The sequence below is a fragment of the Pocillopora damicornis genome, chromosome 2, assembly GCF_964200805.1.
Source record: "Pocillopora damicornis chromosome 2, jaPocDami1.2, whole genome shotgun sequence".
In the NCBI taxonomy this organism is placed as follows: domain Eukaryota; kingdom Metazoa; phylum Cnidaria; class Anthozoa; order Scleractinia; family Pocilloporidae; genus Pocillopora; species Pocillopora damicornis.
In genome coordinates this window covers 3,396,135-3,419,706 of record NC_142671.1, presented here as the reverse complement: position 1 = coordinate 3,419,706, position 23,572 = coordinate 3,396,135, and the positions used below count along the sequence as shown (strand labels likewise).

The 23,572-nt window shown below is 38.1% G+C and overlaps 3 protein-coding genes across 8 annotated transcripts in view; all 3 read right to left on the bottom strand.

Annotated features, from left to right (window-relative positions):
* Positions 1–4,198: 4,198 nt before the first annotated feature.
* On the bottom strand, positions 4,199–8,189 carry LOC113670731 (exopolyphosphatase PRUNE1). The gene is made up of 5 exons (XM_089197078.1): positions 8,112–8,189; positions 7,431–7,544; positions 6,386–6,639; positions 5,957–6,231; positions 4,199–4,809 (listed from the first exon to the last, which is right to left on the bottom strand). The coding sequence occupies exons 1-5, from the start codon at positions 8,136–8,138 to the stop codon at positions 4,367–4,369; spliced, it is 1,113 nt and encodes a 370-aa protein (XP_089053204.1). The 5' UTR covers positions 8,139–8,189; the 3' UTR covers positions 4,199–4,366.
* Positions 8,190–10,139: 1,950 nt separating this feature from the next.
* Positions 10,140–17,236, bottom strand: LOC113670732 (LHFPL tetraspan subfamily member 2a protein). 6 transcript variants are annotated; one of them, XM_089197070.1, is made up of 4 exons: positions 14,787–14,859; positions 14,429–14,492; positions 11,901–12,419; positions 10,140–11,384 (listed from the first exon to the last, which is right to left on the bottom strand). In XM_089197070.1, exons 3-4 carry the CDS (start codon positions 12,340–12,342, stop codon positions 11,119–11,121), a joined length of 708 nt encoding a protein of 235 aa, XP_089053196.1. In that variant the 5' UTR covers positions 12,343–12,419; positions 14,429–14,492; positions 14,787–14,859; the 3' UTR covers positions 10,140–11,118. The 6 variants fall into 6 exon arrangements, with proteins under 6 accessions (XP_089053196.1, XP_027042712.2, XP_089053195.1 ...); XM_027186911.2 differs by lacking the exons at positions 14,429–14,492; positions 14,787–14,859 and adding an exon at positions 16,573–17,236; XM_089197069.1 differs by lacking the exons at positions 14,429–14,492; positions 14,787–14,859 and adding an exon at positions 14,971–16,652.
* Positions 17,237–20,495: 3,259 nt separating this feature from the next.
* Positions 20,496–23,572, bottom strand: part of LOC113670726 (alpha-mannosidase 2) — a gene marked incomplete in the record, with an annotated part of 18,307 nt that continues 15,230 nt past the window's right edge. The window contains 6 exon segments of the mRNA XM_089197066.1: positions 20,496–21,485; positions 21,816–22,109; positions 22,206–22,342; positions 22,891–23,032; positions 23,224–23,298; positions 23,400–23,461. Of these exon segments, the coding sequence (XP_089053192.1) occupies positions 21,333–21,485; positions 21,816–22,109; positions 22,206–22,342; positions 22,891–23,032; positions 23,224–23,298; positions 23,400–23,461 (863 nt within the window).

Genomic DNA, 23,572 nt, shown 5'->3' with positions numbered 1-23,572 from the left:
CAATAGACTTCTTTATTTGACGAGATGCGGAGTGTCCTTTGGTCTAACAATAGAGATCACAATTTGCATAAAGTGAATTGACACTTCACGATTCTTTTGATTGTTTGGAGTAACCGAAAATCGAAGGGGAAGTTATAGAGACCTTAGGAGTGCTCTTAGGAAAGGGTTGGGAGCACGGAAATGGCAACAGTTCTTAAAAGTAAGGTATAAAGATAAGCCTGGCGTTAGCTTTCTGAGGAAACATTATCAACTATTTATACAGTAAAGGAAAGATAATTTTTTTTGAGACAGGCGTGGTGAAATTGTATTTCTCTTAGCTGGACAATAGAAAGACAAAGACACAATTTTTGGAATTCCACAGATTTTTACATAAACGACAATGTGTAGTAATATAAATTTTTGAATTTTTTTTAAAATGCTTTATGCAAGAATCTGTAGTTCTATAAAGTGAATATTTCAATTAGCAAATGCATGGAGAGAGCACTAATCTGAAAAATAAAAAGAACATATTTTCCAGTCGTCTTCGCAGAACCATGAGTGCCAACCTCAGAAGCCTACTTCAAAAATGCATCGAAAAGAAATAGTAAGGAAAAGCTTGCCGTAATTTCCATTAGTACTCATTATTTAGTTAACCCTCAATAATGTCTATTACATGCTTAGTATAAACAACAAGGCGATAATCCTCTCCACAGGAAACTTCATTGTCTGTAGCTATGGGGAATAAAAGCCGAGGTAAAGTCTGCACGAGAATAAAGAGATCCTTAATCAACAAAGCTCCTGCCGGTTTCCGTAGCATTGTGGCTGGGAGAACTGTCTATCTGGATAAGAGCACTTTGTGTCTAACAACATAACTATTAAAATATATTAAAGTTCACACGGCAACCAGGTGGACAATTAGACATAGTTTGAAGCTACACTGGTTTGCAGATTTAATGAATGTAACCGAAGAAGTTACAATTCATAGACCCAACGTTTCGACACTCCTGTCTAGTGCCTTCATCAGGGGTGATCTAAACGCTGCAACAAGAGGTCCTTTGTTTGGAGGCTTGGCACATTAACTCTGCCCACGCTCCTTTAAATCGTGACGATGGCGGTCTGCTTCCTGACGCCTATTTACACCTCGTCAGAAAAAAGGCCGCTAATTAGTGATCATATAAAAGGACCTCTTGTTGCAGCGTTTAGATCACCCCTGATGAAGGCACTAGACAGGAGTGTCGAAACGTTGGGTCTATGAATTGTAACTTCTTCGGTTACATTCATTAAATCTGCAAACCAGTGTAGCTTCAAACTATGTCTGATTGTCCACCTGGTTGCCGTGTGAACTTTAATATATTTTATTTGCGAGAAAAGTATGGTCAAACTGTTGTTACAAGGGTCAACCGGCTCACTAACATCAGAGTCCGCATTGCTAAGTATCGCTGTCATTTGTATTTCAATCACCGTTGCAAAGAGAACCATGTGCTTCCATCGAGTTTGAGATTTCGGCCTCCTTTACGGAGTGCTAAAGGATACAAGCTCATGGTCCGTACTGGTTTTTTTTTTCTTTTCTCAAGCTACGAATAGATGAATGTCACAGTTCCATACTGCGGTTACGTACGTTATTCTCTCGTTCACTCAGTGAACTCTCTGCTTTGATTAACAACTCCGAAACTTCCTGGGTCGAGGAGTTTTGCATTTCGAAAGAACTGCAGACGTTTACCAAACAGAGAGAGAAACATGACAGAAAACTCCGTCACTTGCTCAGTAAGAGGTCTCCTGTTAATTCAGGCTCATCTCTGAAAGATAAATGGGTCATGAACCTTTCCTCCAAGGAATTATCCGCGCTGGAACGGAGTGGTTTAGAGAAGGGTCTAAAGTTTGCTATTGCTCCTCGCAAAATACCGACCGCCGAAATTGTCGCCGCTGTTGAGGAGAGTATCTCTCAACTCGACGACGATCGTAGGCATTTGGTAAGAGCAGAAGTAAGTAGCGTACTCAGGCGTGCTAAACCTCCTCCCAAAAACATTCAAAAGGATGTTTTCAATGCGCTTATAACTCTCAAAAAGGATCCGGACAGGCTCGTATTATCTGCTGACAAGGGTAATTGTGTTGTGGTTATGGACAAACAGCAATATCACGACAAAGCTTTGTCTCTGCTCAATGACAAGAGTACGTATGCTGTCTTAAACTCTGATCCTGCCAGTAAAACTCAAAGAAAGTTAAACAAAATGTTGCTTGATTTGAAAAAAGCTGGCAGAATTAGTGACTCTACGTACAAAATGTTATACAGTAGTGACGGCTTATGTCCACGTTTTTATGGCTTACCTAAAATTCATAAACCGGGAATTCCTTTGAGACCCATTGTCTCTTTTGTTAATTCTCCGACTTATGCAATTTCTGGTTATCTTGCGAGAATTTTGTCGCCTGTTGTTGGGAATACTGATTACACTGTCAAAAATTCCTGCGAATTTACGGATTTCATAAGAGATAAAACTCTTGACGCTTGTGAAGAATTAGTATCTTTCGACGTTGTTTCACTCTTCACTAAAATCCCAGTTGATCTTGCCGTTAAGGTTGCGGAGGAAAGACTCAGAGAAGATGCTACCCTAGGACAAAGAACTTCTTTGCCTGTGGAGGATATTATTCATCTGCTGTCTTTTTGCCTCAAAACCACGCAATTTACATATAACGGCACATACTATTAACAAGTTTTTGGTACAGCTATGGGTTCGCCTGTTTCTGCTGTCATTGCTAACATGGTAATGGAAGACGTGGAACAAAGGGCCTTAGCCACTTCACCGGTTAAACCCTTTTTCTGGAAACGATATGTCGATGATGTTATTTCTGCGGTATCCGGAAATGAAGCGGAGCGCCTCTTGTCGCATTTGAATTCAGTAGAGCCGTCGATCCAATTCACCCTTGAACGTGAAAAGGATAGACATTTGCCCTTTCTTGATTTAAATGTGTCTAGAGGGGTTCAGGGTAATTTAGAGACAAGTGTCTACCGTAAACCCACCCACACCGACAAATACCTCGCTTTCGATTCTCACCATCCTATTTGCCATAAAAAGTCTGTAGCCAAAACTTTACTTAGGAGGGCTGATTGTCTACCATCATCACTCGATTCGAAGGCTGAGGAGAGGAAATATGTTTCCAATGTCCTAAAGGCAAATGGCTATACAAAAACTTTTCTCCGTAACTGCCAAAAACCAGTTACAAATAGTAACGCTCTTCATGAAAGGGAACCAGCGACTGGTTTTGCTGTTATTCCTTACATACAGGGTGTTACTGAACCCATCAAGAGAATTTTGAATAGCCACAACGTTAAAGTTGCTCAAAAACCTTTTCAGACTTTGGGGAATATTTTCGCCAAACCTAAGGATCCTGTCACGAAAGAACAACGAACCGACGCCATTTATTCTATTCCTTGCAATGACTGTGATAACGAATACATCGGACAGACCAAACGCCAGTTTGGTACACGGTTAAAAGAGCACCAAAAAGCGGTTTTTCTTTGCAAAAAGGAAAATTCAGCTTTATCGGAGCATACTTGCCTAACCAACCATACAATTGCGTGGGATAATTCTAAAATTATCACTACTAATCGGCGTCACCACCAGCGCCTTTGTTTGGAGGCTTGGCACATTAACTCCGCCCACGCTCCTTTAAATCGTGACGATGGCGGTCTGCTTCCTGACGCCTATTTACACCTCGTCAGAAAAAAGGCCGCTAATTAGTGATCATATAAAAGGACCTCTTGTTGCAGCGTTTAGATCACCCCTGATGAAGGCACTAGACAGGAGTGTCGAAACGTTGGGTCTATGAATTGTAACTTCTTCGGTTACATTCATTAAATCTGCAAACCAGTGTAGCTTCAAACTATGTCTAACATAACTATTCCTATTTACCAGGATGTTATTTATGTAGTGAGCTAAATTTCGCACGCATTCTGATTGGTTCAGACGCATAGATGACGTCACCATTAATAAAGTAACTTTTCCGTGAAACGCAAGGGATGTATATTTGCATGCATTTCTTTGAACCAGGTAATCCAACAAAAGCCGGCGCCAAGCGGTTGACCGCTGTCCATTAGACCTGTTACCGCCGTCTGTTAGCCTGCGCAGGCTCTCTTCATTGGGTTTCGCCTTACAGCCACTTTTCACGAACAGCCGTTTATTACACCATCGGCAGCCGCTTGTAGAAAAAGTTCTTCACAATCTTGTTTGACCATGTCTTTAATTTTGATAGAAGAACACATGAAATGAACACCTTTTTGCTTCTTTTATGCATTTTACATGAAACATCCGAAGAAAGGCCATTACAAAGGGAGTCAGCCACCCTCTAAGGTATTATTAACATCTCAGTTCAAGTAAAAAAGTAACGCACTTCAAAATCTATTTTTGATGATATCCAGTACAAGAGGAAACACAACTTTCCGTGAAGCCGTTATGTTTTCCTGATCATACACGAAACAGTTTTGGAAACGCTCGCTGTACAGCCTCAAATTAAGTTCTCCTGAAGTGGACAAATTTTCTGCGATTTTACTCTTAGCTACATTGTGTGGCCCACAAACAGCAATCTGCCTACTGGGAGGATCATCAAGGCTTTCAACAAAATAGAGAAACATGATAATTAACACATCCAGAGATGAGGCCAGGCAGTATTCTGAAATGCTTTGATGGACTTGAGTTCTTGCGAAGAAATCACTCAGTGATAATCCACTGACAGAACTGATGCCAACACTCAGAGCTTTGTTTTCAACGGTTGGCAAAGCTTTGTAGTCTTTACGAAGAAGATCCAATGTGCAGAGAGCTGACACATCAAATTTGGCTGTTTGTTTAAAAAAAAAAAAAAGTCTTGTTTTAGAGTGAAAAAAAAGAAGTTGAAAAATGAGAGAAACCCTATGTGACTCTAAGTCGCAAATTAAAATGACTTAACAAACATTAGAAGGCAGTTCAGAGGGACAATTGGGTAGCTGATGAATTCCGGGAACTTTTATCAAACACCAAGGAAAAGCGGAAGCCTAGAAATTTGTGTGCGAGATTCTGGATCAAATGATCCTGGTTTGAGAACTGGCTGCCTCATCATGGGCAACGGAGCGGTCAAACGTTCGCGAACGTTGTAAGAACCTGATGGCATGCTTTCAGGCTTGGTCAGATCCCCTTACGCATGCCTGAGGTCTGACAGATATGTTATTGTTAGCAAGATGCATTAACCTCACATTACTTCTCCTTATTTATAAATGGACACCAAAACTGTTTAAAAATATTGACTAATAACTGACAGGGTGAGGGAAAGGGGGAACGGGGGGGGGGGGGGGGAGAGAAGGGTGTCCAGCTATAGTTTAGCATCCCATTCATGGAAAACGAGATACACTTGAGCTGAAGGGGCTACTAGGCTTGAAAGACCTTGAGTATGCATATTCACCACACACTTCCCATTGTACTGAAAGACTTCTTTGGTTGGTGATCATTTGTATTCATTCAAATGACCAAATGATTTATTCAGGGGTGATACTGTAAGCAGACATCAGATGCTAGTCACTCCTGGAGGTTGATTTGTTGGCAAAAGATTTCAGTTGGTGGGACAATATTTGATGGCCATTGTAATAAATAATTCCCATGTCAGTGTTAAACACTGGGCTGTTTAGGGTGAAGTTTACCATTCTTGATTTTTACTTAAAAGGTCCAAGATTTATAATTACAATCACAAGTTTTTTCCATATTTAAGTGAGCTGTTGGTTACTTTCAGTAACATGTAGTGACCCTGGCATGACTATACTGAGGACTCTTCTGGGGTTTCATGAAAAATGAAGAGATCTTCCTGGATCTTGTTGAGGAAATCTTGAATCACAAAGATCTCAAAGGACTATGTATAGGATTTGTTTAGAGAATACTAGGCAACCATTTTCTTCTCAAAAAGAGTACCTTTGGGAGTGACAATGTCAAATGTTCTAGGTGTCACTGATTCAACTAACCTGTACTGACAGATCTGTACAGTTCATCTAGGGCTAGAGGAAATTTATCCTGCAATTGCTTGACAATATTTCTGTCTTTATCTGTGGCTCTTCCAGCTCTGGGATCCAAGTTAACAGTGTCCAGAAGTATTGATCCTAACAGCAGGCTCGCCATCTGCCCATCTAATAAATCTAAAGCCAATAATTTCTCTGTCACAAGTGTGCAGCATGATCCCACAGGTTCAATGTTTTTTCTTACTTTCAAATTAGCTGGCCATTGATCTTTATGATGGTCTGCAAGAAAAATATGAAGCAAACATCAATCATCTGAGGAAATAGAGGACTGGGAACATTTACTGAGAAGTGACAGACTAAGTAAAAATTGAAGCAAGAAAATGTTAAGGAAGTTATGCACAAATTGATGCAAAACAGTAGCAATCACACTTAACAAGGATCTCAAAGACAGCAACATCCAAGTATTTCTGCCTTTTTGCTAAGATGTTATGATCCACTAAAATAAGCTGCAGTTTCCCTGTTTCCAGTAGGTTTTCCAAGTCAACATCTACTATAAATATGAAGGAACTTGAGTCAAGTAGATATCTCTGGAATAGAAAAACTGCCTCTGTCCTCAAACAAAAGTCTTCCCTATGTATGTTGAATACAGGAATAACGGCTATCGGCTTCCCTGGAACATTGATAAGTGTCTGTCAATGAGGAAAAAAATTAAAAGTGAAACCTTAAAACAGTCTTTAATGATTACTAAATTAAAAAAAATACAAAAGATAGAGGAATAAATGAAAAGGGAATAAGCATGGATAGGGATGGCAAAAATTTTAAGGTAATGCATGTGTCAAGTTTTAAAAAATGTCTGTTTGGTTAAGTTTTAAAGCAAGTTATATTTTGCAGCTTTACATTGTACTTGGCTAAACATTATTATTGTAATTAATCCATATCAATAATCATAACTATTCTGGTAAAATCTTCATATCAAATGAAGATTTTTAAACTTTTCGAATCTCTTTTCCAGGAGCTATACATTTCATTGTGAATTAGTTAAGGGTAACTATTATTTAATTTCTCACTGAGGTATTGCTGCCAAATCAAACATTAGCCTCATAAGAATTAAAGCTTGAAAAGTTCTTGATTTTTAGCTAAATTCTCCTTGTCAGTGCCATAGGAAATGTATAAAGAACAGCATGGAGAAGACATGCTAATGTTAAGGTGAAGAGGGTTAAAAGTTTTATATCAAGTTAACAACCTCTAAACAATACTATATGTGTATTATCATTACCTGATGACAGCCAATATTGAATTGAGAAGTAAATTTTACTAACTTGTGGGAGTTAATTGATCAAGTACAGGGTTGATAGAATGGAACTCCAGAAATGCAGGGAAAATTCCTAAGTGGATTTACAATTTCATGCTGCATGTACGAGGAAAGTGAGGAACTTCATGAATAAGTTCAAAACACGGTTGTAGTTACTGTAAATCTCACCTTGTAAATTGAGAAAGCGTAAAGTAAAGATGACACCATAGAGTCAAGATCACATGCTTCATTGCCCAGCACAACATGCACCTCAGAAAACTGAGAAATATTTGCCAAACAATCCTAAATGCAAGTACAGACTTTTAGAAGGTTTAAATTCTCAAAATTTGTAGTTATCTTTATTTATAATTGGTAACCTATTAAAAAAATATAGTCAGCTATCGAGTTGCTATAAACTAAAGCGTATCAGGTTTACTCTGATGACAAATAAATACATTTACAACGGTTATACCAACACTATATTCAATAAAAATAAAGTTTTACATTACCAGTGTAAACAACAAAATATAATCACAAAATAAATTAATAAAGGTTACATTGGATAATTATTGTGAACATAAAAAATGAAGAAAAGACAAAACCATTAGTCAAGGAGTTAGGAATAAGAAATCAGTCGGTACAGCGCATTTTACTTTGCAACTTAAAAGTTTTTTTTCTACATGTAAAGATATACATGCATGATGTTCCAGGTGACAATATCTTCACCTCTGCATCTCCATAGTTTTCCGATTTGTATCGATTTGGAGGTAACCAAATCGTACATATGGCTGTCTTCAACTTATCACACCATACAAAGAGCACCGCATCGGTTAAAGTCGTCCTAAAATAACAATACAGATAAAATCCCACCTTCGTAAACTTCAGAAATGCCTCCATGTTAACTCTCTTCGCGCTTCACGAGAAGTAAACTTGGATTCAGACCCCTGTGTGAGCAGCTGAGAAAACTTGGGAAGACCTGGGAAGAGTGCAACTTGTTGGGCTTTCCATTGCAAGAGGTTTAATTTGCTACTTTTTTCTTTCCAGATAATAAATTTACCTAAGGTACAACTATTTTTGATGTGTGTGAAGGTGGTGTTAGAATTAAGCTATCCTCCTTAGTCCTGGAAAATTGCCTGCCCTTTTTCTTTCCGTGTCGTTGTTAAAAGTAAATAAAAAGACCTCACGACGGCTTTAATGTCACATTTTCTGGGTTTCTAATTACCCCCAGAAAGATCAGAAGGCTTGGATTTTTCATGGAAAGATATTTGAAAAAGAAAACCCGAGATGACCTCTAAAGGTTAGTTATTGTCCCAGATCAGTCTACCTGAAGGGTTCAAATCTGCATCTGCTCATTCCAAATATGAAGCCTCATAGAACGATGGGAGAATCTTTTCTGTTTGATACGATTTTGTGATTTCATATTATGCTGAAATTTTTCAGTTTTGTAAAGCAGTAATCTCCACACAGGAAAAGGATAATTGGTTAATTCTGGCCAGACTTTACCAAGTGGACAGGTGGCTTGATCATCATTACTGTTTGATACGATTTTGTGATTTCATATTATGCTGAAATTTTTCTATTTTGTAAAGCAGTAATCTCCATACAGAGAAAGGATAATTGGTTAGTTCTGGCCAGACTTTACCTAGAAGACCTCAAAGGTGGCTTGATCATGCAAGATTAAAATAAGTGAATGAAAGTGATCCTCGCAGTAATTTACACTACTTAGGCAGTAGTGAAAATAAGGCCTGAAAAAAATTCAGGCCTGTACGGAATTTGAACCCATGACCTCTGCGATACCGGTGCAGCGCTCTACCAACTGAGCTAACAAGCCAACTGGGAGCTGGTCATGAAGTTGGTTCTAAATAAACCCGTGAAGTGATTGAATAAATGGTTAAGAATATATGAAAGTCATATATTTGAACTGCGGATAAAGAAGTGAATGAAAGTGATCCTCGCAGTAATTTACACTACTTAGGCAGTAGTGAAAATAAGGCCTGAAAAAAAAAAAAAAATTCATCCAACTTCATGACCAGCTCCCAGTTGGCTTGTTAGCTCAGTTGGTAGAGCGCTGCACCGGTATCGCAGAGGTCATGGGTTCAAATCCCGTACAGGCCTGAATTTTTTTCAGGCCTTATTTTCACTACTGCCTAAGTAGTGTAAATTACTGCGAGGATCACTTTCATTCACTTCTTTATCCGCAGTTCAAATATATGACTTTCATATATTCTTAACCATTTAAGATTAAAATAAGTTAATTCGGAGCACTCTTGATTCACAGTTACATCAGTATGTTGGTTGGCAGTAGATTATGGTCGTTCAACTCTCTCAACTCCATTCACTCTGATGAAGGGTTGACACTCAAAAACATCAGTTTTGAAACCCACTACGGTGACCAATTTACATTATCAACTCAAACTCAGTTGTTAAACCAAATTATCTTGTTATACTCCCCCACCGACGCAGCACCATAGTTTCTTTAGAAACTCACCCCCTATTCACAGGATGTTAACCAGGATGTCAATGGTTTAACTGGTGTTCAACTGTTGACCAACTATCAGCAAGTAATTGACTATGATAAGAGTGTCAATCAATTGTCTGTTGATATAATGCAGGGTCAATCATTACCATCTTGAAATTCTCGTACTGACACTCTACAGATCAATAACTTTGGCAGGAATTGAGGATTCATAGAAACATCATGTTGATAGAAACAGGGAACATGAATGAACAAACTATTAGTGGAAAGAACAAAACATAATGTTTGATTGCAAAACCTGATGAAGAAATTAACTCAGTTGATTAAAACTTCCAAAAAAGGTTGATTGAAAATGGTTGATTTTTTGGTGCTTAGAAATGTCATGTAGTCCTTTGGTAGGAATAAGGCTGAGGGTGACCTTGTAAATATAAATAAGAATTTATTTCATTAAAACCTGAAATAGACAGTTTTGAAACCAGCAAATCTCTTTAGTTAAAACAATAAAGAGTAAAAAAAATACTTGTTCAAAAGATCCTTTCCATTAATTTGACATAATTATCATGTTAAATAGTAACCGATAACTATTACATGAAAATTGTGAGCTTACAACATTTTTTTCTTAAGCCTTTTAAGGTCAGAAGTCCTGTCAATCAATATTATTTAAAAAAAACACACTTAAAACCAAATTCAGAAATGCAAGTGCTGACATTCCTGACCAAATATACTGTTTATTGTACTGTTTATTTTAAACTGTGAAAAGAACTCTTTCTTCTAATTTTAATATTATATACAACTACTAACTTATGCTGACAGTCTTCTCAAAAGCAAGTTTTAATCATGTAACATACACTGAGACTCCTTTTCAAATACAACAGCTCACAAGGTGACTCTGAAATGTGTGACAGAGAGCAGCCCTCTAACTGCTCAAGAGAAATGGTTGATACTTGGAAACTTTTCAGTTAACATTTCCGTTCTCAAGACAAACAATTTGATACTATGCTCATCAGTGATTCATCCCTTTTAACAGATTAAATCTTTCAAATCAATTGAAATTTGTACCACCTTCTATAAATGGTCTGGAAAAGATCCTGATTCCATCACTGTCAAAACTCCAATTTATGCCAGTTTACCACTAACTTTACATTCTTGATTAAAATCATGCAATTACTATTTTAAAGTTATTTGTAACCACAAGTTAATCTATATCTATAAACAAACACCTTGATTTCTGTTCTTTGATTGAATGTTCTCTTAATAGCAGAATTTGCCAGTGAACCTTAACAGCTACAGCACATTACAGCCACGTACAAGTTCACAAGAAAAGTTGCCATGTTGATAATGACAACAGTCCTCACAACATAGGAAACTGCGACATACCCTTGCCAACTTCCAGCAATCCAATTAAATAAGACAAATCAAAGTCTTTCCGTCTGAAATTTCATCTTGCACGTCATCACTTGATGTAGACTTCTCTGCTTGACCAGATAACAAGGAACATAGAAATGATGACAATGTGCCTCCAAGCACGGCATAAAATGCCCATCCCATTGAGCATTCGTTAAGTACAAAAGCTCCAGGTTTCTGTGATGGCTTTGTGCAAAGATTACCAACTGTTTTACTGCCCCAGCCAGCAGGGTAGAGAACAAGGCCAATCACAAGAAAGAGTGCTATAAAGAACCCCACATAACAAATGTTAGCTCCCAGGAAAAGAAACCTTTGAATTTGGTTTACAAGATCACTGCTACAAAAATTCACTTATGCATATGCATGCGCTTGGACCAATAGCTTGTTGCAGTTTTTCAATGTTTAATTTCAGTTTGTTGGAACTGAGAATGCATAACAGTTATTACAAGGCAAGAAAAGCTATGATTCATTCACTACAAGGCTGACTAATGATCTTTTGTACAGAGTGGTGCTTTCATAAAGTATCACACTATAAACTATTTTTTTTCTGTAATTGTTTAACAGAAGAAAGTTGGTTTCCTATAGCAGTATTCCAGGCTGTGCCTTAGTATTTTTCACGAAAATGGGTGTCAAACAAGAACAGGGTTACCTGAAAATGCGTGTCAAACAAGAAGAGGCTTAACTGAAAAAGGACCAAATGCTCCAAGGTATGGAAAAAAACTAATCACTTGAAAGAATACAAACAATTATCAATAAAAGTTATGTTTCCCAGTAATTACCTGCTATAGCCTGGATCACTCCACCAAGTGAGAAAATACTTTTCTTTCCTATACTTTGTGCACAAAATCCCACGATGGACATGAGTACAACAATAGCTAGAAGCGCTGTACCAAACCATAGAAAAAACAGACAAGCTTGCCAAGCAGCTGAAGGAATATCCATAAAGTTTTTGATGTAAGTATAACAATTAAGTTCTGGATCCCCTCCAACACTCTTATGAATTTTTTTACAGCGGTTGTAGATGCCAATTGATGGCCTGTACATCGCATCTGGTGGGATGTACTGAGATGTAAAATTATAGTTCTTGTCATCGAAAAGCTCTGATCTTCCATACAACCACTTGGGTGTCATAATTCCAGCTATCACAGCCAGCGTTGCAACAACTGACAACACCATCCATAAAATGTTCCTTGTTGTAACTATTACGTAGCAATCTGCCATCTTGTCAATAAGAAATGTGTGGGATCATACAATTTAATGTTTAGAGCCTTGGCAAGGATTGTAATGATTGACAAAATCTGAAATCACAAATTAAAAAAAGCAAATTAATAATGCGATGTTAACCTATGATTGACAGGTGAATGAAGGGGTAAGTTTCTAAAGAAACTGTGGTGCTGCGTCAGTGGGAGAGTATAGCAGGTAATTTAGTGTTAACAACTGGGTTGAAAACGTAAATTAGCCACGGTAAAGAGTAAAAAAGCTGACGTTTCAAGTGTTAGCTCTGACGAAGGGCTAATGCCAGAAATGTCAGCTTTTTTACTCTTTAGGGTGGCCAATTTACGTTTTCAACTCAGTTGTTAACACTAAATTACCTGCTATACTCTCCCACCGACATAGTATCACAGTTTCTTTAGAAACCTACCCCCCTTTCTACCACTTGGTTAGTTTAGTTAGTAAGAGGTATAAAATATTTTGTCATGATGCCATTAAGAAGATTGTTATCAAACACTGAATCATGGAGCCTGATTCCTCCTCTGAAAAAGGCCCCAAGTTTTTAAAATGAAAGTACATTGTTGTAATACAAGTGTATAACAGTGATCATAAACTGAATAAATTGTACCCTTCACACAACTTTTGGTTGACCTCACTTGTTTAGCTCTTCCCAAATCAATGGAAAAAAAAGTATATGTAGTACAAAAAGCTGGTGAGTTTGCTGGAATATAGCCCTACTCTCTCTGTGATCTGTGGTTTTCAACTCCTTATGATCAAGTTAAGGAGCTATGCAACCTGCAGACCTGTCAATGAGGCAAGTCTGGACCATTTTATCATGACCTGAGAAAGTCTCACTCAAAAAAATACTTAGACTTGACACTCCCCTGTAACAGATCTAAGAGTCAAGAGATTGTGTTCACACTTCTAGTTGGCCTGTGACAGTAAACAACTTAAAGCTGTCAGTCTGGTTTAGTGAGAAAGATGTGAAAATTGTTCAATCTCTATTGTGGAGTGTAATCTTAATCTTAAAACAACACATGAACATGAAGTTAGCTCCTGAAATAACATGATGATAAGCCATGTCTGACTTTCTTAAGCTGATCATCTTAATGCAAAAACAAACAACATTATAAGAGATCAAGGGAATCATACCCCTGCAAGGTGCACCTTGACCTCTGAAAAAATTTCGTTTTAACTCTAAATTTCCCTAAGCTGAGTGCAATTTAGAACTAATTCAATCACCTCAAAATTTGCCCTTAACATTATTTGATAGAGCACTCGTCAAAATAGTCTTAGTGTGAAAATTTTGGTAAATAAGTAATGCTACACATCTGAAGAATTTCTCATACATGTAATTGCCACTTCTACAAGATTGTTTTTTTGAAAATACTTTTCTTTTCACACACATAGGAACAGGAGATAGTTATACAACAGCAAAGCTTAGTTGGGGAGAAGTGGGCTAGACTTGTACATGTGTCAGAAATGTGGACTTCATATCTTCTACCCTTGAAGATACAGTTCAGTATCCATGGGGAAAGACCAAGGTCTCCTAGCCTGAACAGATGGTGGTTGTGGAGCCCAGAGATAAGAGTAAAATGTTTCAGTCTGTGAAAGTGCAATTCATAAAAAGTGCTTAACTTTTAGTAATTCAAAATGCCCACTTGCCTGATAAATCTAACTTAATTTCCTATACAAGTGCCAAAATGCTGCAGACATTTAATTACTTTAAGCCAAACTGTATTTAATCACATTCATTGGATTTCAATATAATTGTTGCCTATCAGATGAGATCTGATAGCCTTTTTTTTCCTTCACAGATGGTAAAAAATTATCAATTTGCGACATCTAACGTACAATCTTTAACGGCAAGTTTGTGTCTATGCGATACTTCCATTAGAAAGCATGGAGGGCATGTTCTTACTTGGTAAGCTCATCAGATAGGGACTGGTTAATTCGTTATCTTCAAGTGGTTTGTTAGAAAGCACTTTGACAGGACAAAGAGTTAAAACAAACGATGAAAACCAGGATACCTTTACAGCGAAGCCAGCTAGAGTTTACACAAACAGGTTGACCTAAATCTTAAAACTCAGCTTACCATAATAATAGCTCAATTTAAACACGGTTGGAATAGATGAAAAATCACAACCATCCGACCACCGCTGTATTGATACAAAGATAGTGTGATGACAGAGATAAGATAGAAAGGCAACGAAATATATTTGACAGATAAAAACCGAAGGCAATTTCCGTTGTGTTTATACGCATCTCAATTACTGTCAGCTGGAGAGATGCAAATCAACCATATTGTAATTCTGATGCGTTTGAACGGGGAAAGAATGTTTGAGAGATTCATTTAAACCGCCCGTTACATCGAACGCAACAAAATTGTAACATAAACTCGCATGCGACGCAAATTGGAAACAAAATGGCTTGACGACGTGAGGAAAACTTACTGTCATCACACGTTCCTGAAACTGGAAAAATGTATTGAAAACTCACCACGCTCGGTTGACGATCGAAAAGGGCATTACACCAGGACAGAGCTGACTTATAAATTGTAAACATTTCTTATTGGTATATTTGTGTTTTTCATCAAAATACCACAGCGATTAAATTTGAGCCAGGGGGCTTGCTCACCTCTCATTGCGAAAGGTCACAAAATTCTTCCTCTGACGATATACGTGCATCAAAGCGACAAATTAACGCGATAGCAATCTCGCAAAAGATAATTCTTTTAAAATCACAATTGGTTCTTAGCAATTTCAAATGGAAAGACCAGCTTAGGATAAGTGCGGTAGTGGCAGGCCAAAAGACATTTGTTGGGCTGTTGTGTTTTGTGTATTGGAAATCATCATGCCCTGTATCCCGCTGTGGCGTGTTTACAAAGCCGAGAGACTGGACGTGACAACCCTCAGGCGTACATGGAAAAAATACAAAAAAGTTTCGTTCTATAATTGTTCTGTGAATGTTCTGCATACATGTTATCGCTGTAGCCTAAACAACAAGGATTAAAAATACACTAGAACAAGGGATGTTGGAAAAACAAACAGGAACGAGCAATAACATACACCAGACGGGAAAATTACTCAGCAATAAAATGTGTCTACATGAAAGTCACGACATCAAGAATCCCGAAGAAAGAGGAAAAATTTTACACTTTCAACTAATTGATAAGTAACAAAAATTAATCAAGAAGTCTTGGATCTTGTGCGTCTCAAAGAGAAAACAATTCGCGCGTTTAACAAAGAGGAAAAGTCTTGCGATGATGTTTTTAGCTTCAAGGTGTAATATTGACAACGAGACTACAAAAGCCTTTTAGTGCACTTTGATCCGAAAAAAACTACAGAAGAAATCCACCGAAAATCTACAGGACGTTTTGTAAACATTATTCAAGGATCTTTGATCAAACCGACACAAGGCACATGACTCATGTTTACCAAATATCAACAAAATTGTTCGACTTGTGGATCACAATTTCCACGATTTAAATGACAATACATTGGATGAAATAGAGACAGAAGATAATTCGCTTTCCTAGCAGAAAATACACGGATCACTTGCAGATCGTTGACCCAACTTCAACAAAATATTACGAAATGAGGCAACGGGGAAAGAAATCTTGTAACCGCTTTTGTGTTTGTTGTGAATACAAAGAACCATCAACATCTCTCAACCGCAAGACCCATGGAGCCCGTTTCTATGATATGGAAGTTTTTGCGATCCGATCTTCTGTTCAAGCGTTTCTTTTCCCGAAAAAAATTACAACGACCTGACTTTCATGATGCTTCCACTCTCACCGTGTCAGTTCACAAAACAGACACCTGTGGAATACGAAATTTATTATTCATCTAAATGTCGCGTGTTCATGTTACTGTAGACAGTTGTGAATTTCCATCTGAGATTTCTGATTTTACTGTAAAGATCGACTCATCAAATCAAACAGACAAGCCTCGGCAGATCCTTTAAAGTCGTTGAAAAAAACCCGATATACTAAAATCTTTGGGGTCACTGGTGGTTGCATCTCGTTTTATGTTGTCACACATGATCCATTCAACAACAACAAAGAATCAAAGAGAAGCATGCTCCATTCAAACTTAAGAGTCACCCACATTAAAACACATTGACTTAAGGCGTCCCTCGTCAAAATCTAAAATTTTGAAGAGTTTATAACCCAAGGAAATACTTTTTCATCGAAACAGATTTCCTTAGCGAGCATAATATTTGTATTCCCCGGTTTACCTCAAGTTGCGGTATTGTAGTATGCTTCGTCTGTGCCTCGCTTCCACTTTAAATCGCTGTCTTTACTTGTTGAATGTGCTATAAGTCCGACCGAGGATGGTTTTTTGAAGCAAAATAATGTTATTTGTGTACGTGGAGGAATCCCCAAATGTTTTTGACCGGGGCAGAACAACACACCGCCGAAGTAAGGTCCGAATGCAACGAGACTGATCCGGAAACCCCGCGGATGTAAAAGGAAATTCATCTCATATTGCATCGCAATGAGGCGTGACACTTGTCTTAGCGCTTGTCCATCAACAAAGGAACGCCCACTATAGGCTTAGTCCCTCGGGATTACAGAGAAAAACCTCTCTAAAATCAACAATAACAAGCTGATTTGAAGATCAGAGCCATTTGCCGCTTTTCTAAAACCTTCAGGAATTGTCACAAACCCCACTACTCACTCAGCATGCTGTTCTCATCATTGGATTTTGATTTGCCGGCATGTGAATCAAAAAGTTTTAACCCGGCCAGTTTTTAAAAGCCTTGCCCTGCCCTCCCCTTGATAAGTGCATACCACAAAATATCAAATCAGATTGGCGCATTTTCAAACAATTAATTATTTCAAGTTGCCAGGTAGGAATTATCACATGTGCTCAAGAAGATTCCTAATTTTAAGATGGCCAGTTTGAAATGAAACAAAAGAATTGTCTGATTGATACGTGCGTAGGACGGTTAAAAAAATACCACACATGCCTTTCAATGTAAAAAAAGGTTAATTTTAGGCGTGACACATAAACAGTGATGCGGCTTCTCTTAGGTTTTCATCAAATGGATCCTTGACTGCGGTTTGGAACACGTTCAGAGATCACGGGGATGGGTGAAAAAAATGTTGGCCTCTTTTCATAAATCAAAGGTGGCGCATTGCTTAGGCAATCTCTGAAAACATGATGTACGCTGTAATGGAGAAAGGCAAAATCCGAAGAATCAACTTAAAGACTTGTTATTTTCATGTTGTAAGGTCGGTTAAGCAAATTGCAAACGGAACACCGAACAATTAAAACAATAATTATTAAAAGAGATTCCTTGTTTCCAGTTGGTGATAAAATGCTAACCAGAAAAGCCTCAATTGGCGACTCTCCTTGAAAATGGATCAGTTAATTAAAGACAACGGAAATATGTGCTCTCATCTGTAAAACACAAAGACCCTCTGATGGAAATCGACCACACATAAGTACACATAACTCGCCGAGTGTTTTGATCTTGACGATAATTAAAAAATCTTGTTTATCTATCTTTTCTCACCCTCGTCTGCTATTCATATCCGGGGTAGATCCCGCTAGTAACAAAAAAGAAACTCAGAGAAAACGAATACCAAAACATTGTCTAAACTCAAAAACAAAGCACCCTAAGGGCCAAGTCGCACTAGAGGACAATTTCAGATTTGTCCAGGACAAATCTGACTTGAAATCGGCCAGTGACAAAAAAATTTGTCCGGAAAGCTACAGTCGCACTTGAGCACAAAATCTGTGAACAAAACATCACACCATGCTGTGAGCGTCACGCAATTTCCCGCGAAGCAGCCTTTACCCGCTGTTTCAATCCACAAACCGCGACACGAGGGATCTCAAAATGTTTCCACGAAGAATTCTAGCAATAATATTTTTCTTCTATTTTCTGGTTCTTCATCAGCAAGCAAATATCAATATCAATTTAATGATATGTTGTCTGCTACATATCACCTGTCAAATCATTTCCGAATTAAAACACCCTCGCTATTGTTTTCCAAAATTTGTCTCAATTTGGCCTGCTCCAGAGGTAGTCGACGGCATCTTTGAAGTTTGTCCGCCCGCGACCAAATTTTGTCCTTTGGTGAACAAACCGGTCGCACTTGGTTTTTCATTGTGATGACAGATTTTTGACATAAATAAACAGTTTTGTCCTCTAGTGCGACTTGGCCCTAACTCGAAAACTAAGTTTCTAAGAACCGGTGTTTCGTTTTCGACACTTAGGACTGGTAAATCCTGCGGTTGAAGCCTAAACGAGTGGGCCGGGCTTAGCATGTTTTGTGTTCCTGTAAGTGGATTACAACTTAACAGTGTATCTCGTTTCCTTGAACCCCGACCACAGTGCAGAGAGCTCTGACAACTCTTGCGGTATGATCAATTTTTAATTAACTCCCCTTACTGTCTGCCAACCCACAGCTGCTTTGCTTTACTAGAATAACGCGTGCAGGGTCACTCAGAAAGCTCAAAGCTCTCCGAGAACTTATCGAAATCTGGGTGGACTTTAATTTTGGAGACTCTTTCCTCTCCAAACACGACTTTTGTAGTGGTGGTATAACATGGAATAACTCATTAGTCAGAATTACTGATAGGCCTTTTTTTTCACAAGCACTGGGCAGAAGCTGGTCTTCAAAATATCAAAGATCTTGTTAACGATGATTTTAGGGTCATAACTTATGGAGAGTTTAGAGAGTAATGTTGCTTATCTTGAATTTTATGAAGTGACCTCGGCCATAAGGAGCGCTATGAAGTCTTTGAAATTGAAAACGCAAGATGGAAAGGATCAGGAGTTTTCGGTGCAAAAACTGATTGCAACAACCAAGCCGACTAAATTAGCATGTAAAATTTAAATACAAAAAATTCTACTAGCTCCCAAAAGAGTCAAGAAAAATGGGTAAGGGACTGTGACCTTGAACTGAGTGGTGGAGGATTTGAGCTGGAGGTCGATTTATTTACTACCAAGATTGTGTACGCTCAGTACTAAGATAAGGAACTTCCAGTTCAAATTTCTCCACAGACGTATAGCAACGAATTCCTTTCTATCTAAAATAGGAATTTTGGAGACTGCTCTCTGTTATTTGTGAAAAACAGGCAAGGAAACATTAATCCATCTTTTCTGGGAATACTCGGTAACGAAAACCTTTTGGGGAAGGGTTCATCGTTTGTTCGTTTCAATTCATTTGATACAAGCTAGCCTCACACGTTTTGGATATCTATGAATGTTTAGGTTTTAGCCGGAGAGAAAGAAGATATTTTAGTAAGCCATTGTTTGCTCCTCACAAGGGATTATATTTATTGCTGTAAATTTAAGAACATATCTCCGTCTATCAGAGAATATGCGCAACAGCTGAAATATAATTTAGAAATTGAAAAACAAATATCTATCGTGACTGACTCACCAAATAAATTTCAACAGAAGTGGGACAAAATACTTCATGCACTATAATTGCTATATAGTTTGCGGGCGGGCTCCAAATGTGAGCCTGCTCGCAGGCTTTATCTTACTCTCCTTATGCTGATCTGAAAATCAATTTTTGCTAAACGTTGTACTTTTGGGTTTTTTTTCCCAAGCTCTTACTCTTATCAATCCCACCCACAATTTGGCCTTTTTGACTTTTGTAACTTTTAATTTTTTGTGAATAAGTTTCTCTTTTTTTTGTGTGTATGTGTAAATGATGTGCCTCTAAATATGTGTGCATTATCACATTGTACGTAGTGTAAGTAGAACAATGTAAGTAGCATAAATGTCAATTGTATCTTAAGAATACTGTAAGTAGTGTAACGCAATGTACGTAGAGAGTCTCGTGAAAGGAACCTTAATGTATTTAATGTAAGTATCATGTTGTAAAAAAATAATAATAATGAAAAAAATAACAATAATAAAAAGAAATAAATAAATTTAAAAAAAAAAGCTCAAAGCTCATTGAATTTTAAAGTATAAAAAAATAAAGAGATGTGGAAAACTAGGAGATGAAACACAAGCATTGCGCCGTTAACAAGAGCCTTGCTCACCAAAGACACTTCACGAAGAATTCTGCATCGAGTTGACATTCGTTTTCACACAAGAAAAAGGAAGGAGGTTGTTCCTGCATTGAATAATCTCAGAGACATCATGTTTTAATTTTGTTCATCAAATCTCATCAACCAACACCAGGAAAATACGTCGATTTTTTTTTAATTCAATTGATTAAAATTCATTGAGAGTTAAAGATTCTATCCTTTTCACAATATAGCTTCATATACATTTGTCTACTTGTTCAATGTTTTGCTACCTTTGTTAAATGCAGATTACTTTTGTGCTAGAGATTGTAAACTGTCTATCTTCTCTCGTATTATGTCGAGAGGTGTGAAATAGACAGAGACCACAGCAGCTAGAATGGAAAAGACAGGATCGTTCCTCTTAATACGCTTGTTCTATGAATGCATTCGCCGTCCTCACGGTGCTAGAGTTGAACACCATTACTTAATTCAAAACTGTTTCTTGTTGTTAGTGTGTTTGGTCTAATATGAAAATGGTCGATTAAGTTTGTTAAAAAGCTAGCAGTTCCTCATCAGGACAATTATCTGTTATTCGTTTATTTTATTACTTTGCACGTTTTGCTTAGCGGCATTCCACGTGCTTTAAACCAATCAAAACAAGAATCGAGCCCTAAACGTTATTACCCGTATACTGTAGTCAGTGAAGGTCCTTGTATAAATAGCTTTGACGGTTACAACTCTGAGTCGAGCTGTTCAGAACACGATTAGGTAAGACTTAGTTAGGAGTAACTGAGTTTTTCTTCAGTTCGCAGAGTTTCACTGTTTATATTTTGTTGAGATAAGTTTTGCCACAAGGTTAAAATCCCTAAAATTTTGGCAAACTAGTCGCTTTTGTACAAGAGAAATTAAACTAAGTATACCTTTTCTCCCTGGATTAGCCGGCTTTCGAACCAAGCAGCCCTGAGTATTTAAGGCAGATCTCAAATTTTAGGGTGACCACTAATATATAAACTGTCATCATTTGAGTCTCATCTTGTAAGAATAAAGTTCCATTGGTTCTACGTTCAGAGGGGAGCTGGGATCCAATTCTTGGTAGTCATGTAACATCGTCAGAGAAGTCGACTGGAGTTTGTCGATCGACAGATCCTGGAACAAATGGTTCAACTTCACCTGTGAAATTAACCAAAAAAAAGGAATGTCAGCCACACTTCCAATCATTGGTGATAACTTTCGCGAAATTTCGTTGAGTCTGCCTACAACCAGTTGTGGAAAAAAGCGTTTCCAATTCAATATCTAAGAGAGGGAACAGAAGTTGGCTCCGTCGATACAGTCCTAAACTCGAGTTTTTCCTCGTTTCCCTAACATGAATTCAGGTTCTATTGCAGATTACCACTGCCCAGCTTAAAATAAAACCGCAGAGCCCTCGAAGGACCTTGTCTCTCTCTTCATCTAAGTTTCCCTTAATTTAGATCATTTTTTTAATGCTCGAATTTTGTTTACCTGTCCTTTACTTGTCGTTGTGAGGCACTTGCATTCAAAATTACAATCATATCCTAGACGGTGAAGTACCAACAAAGCCTCGCCACTGGGTCGAGGCCGCTGTTTATCTCCAATTGAGCGCAAGGTGACCATGAAGACATCACTGGGTAGACTGGACTGTAAACTTTCGAAAACCGACAGCAGGTTCTCGGAATCAGCGGACTGAGCTGGAGTTATTAACGTGAACAGCGGGTGATTAAGATGGTGCAGCAATCTGTGACTAAGGAGGGAGGGGTAGGCAAGTGGAATACCGTCCTGCAAAACACAAGATGTTACTGCTAAGCTTGATAAGGACGCTTCAGTGAACCACCATGCCTATCTTAATAAGCTTCCTTGTGCTGTTTTACTTACAGGTTCATGTGGACTTTTGAATCGCTGTAGAACCAGCCTGAAGTTAGCGGGGGTAACTTTGTTGTCAGTCACGCCCTGACCCAAGCCTCTGTTATCATCCTGGTACAAACGGCGATCAAGAACCACTTGAAGTTCACCTGTGTTGCAAATAATATACTACATAGATAAATAAAGAAAAAAAAAGTAATGGCTCTTTTACTTCTGAGATCTTAAAGATGATTCCTCTTACTGTAGAGCGTACGTTTCTTTTTGGCCAAGTACTATGTACCAAGAATTTAGTGTTTTATCAACCCAATATTCATTCCATGATTTACCGGCTTGCCGGTGTACATTTAAGTACTTTCATTCAGTGATTGGCTGAAGCACATATCACCATTTTTAAAAAGCCAATCTTAGGGACCAGTCATTTTTTATCGCGGGGGTGGTCAAAGGACTTGTTAAAATTTACCTGTTCTCCCATAAGGCTGTGTAATATCCTTATGATTACTCCTAAATGGCAGCTCATTAGCAATCCATTTTTTTACAGTTCCACTTTATACTCTGTTGGCGACGACTGACCCTACCGTCCCCTCTGAAAACTAATCCTAAAAAAAATCCTCCAAACCCCCTCAGGGGATAAATAATGAATGTTCTCTTAGTTCGCAACGAGTGTGGAAAAAAACTGCCTCAAGCAAAACAGCAATACCTTCGTGTAGACCGGCTACTCCATTGGACTGAGCTGACAGAAGTGTCAAACGCGTCGATTTATCTTGAAGGAAAGCCATGGAAGGGAGAGGGTAAAAGTTGGCTTGGATAGGAATCTTGTCAAGTGTTTTGCGCTTTTGCATCTTAAGTGAAAAAAGTAATTGAACAGTGTTAAGAACGATCAAACTGATGTCAAGAAAGGTTATACTGGAAAGACATAAACGTACATCAAACAACCTATTTATAAAGAAATCTCGACGTCCTTCGATTTTCTTAATGCGCCGCATAAGGTTTTCATCACTAAAAACATCGGCTCTTTATGTCCACTCCTCACCTGAAATCCGTTAAGATCAGTGTAATATTCTCGGCCAGCGTTCCGAATACCGCTTTTTATTCTCATCACCAATTCCTGCATAAAAAGAAAATGAACATCATCCTCTGTTCTTTATTCAGCGACAAAGCATATCATAAAAGCAAAAGATGCTTGGACCCCGATGCTTCGCAATATACCTTGTTCATTTGATTTCGTATGTCTACTTTGTTATGGATATCCAGAGTTAGTCCTTCGGGTCCTGTGGCAAATCAAAACGTGGAAAATAGAGTTAAGGTTCTGTTAAACACAGTTTGAAAACTTTGTTCTACTTATTTCACATCCTTTTTTGCAACTGTAGTCATCTGGGAAT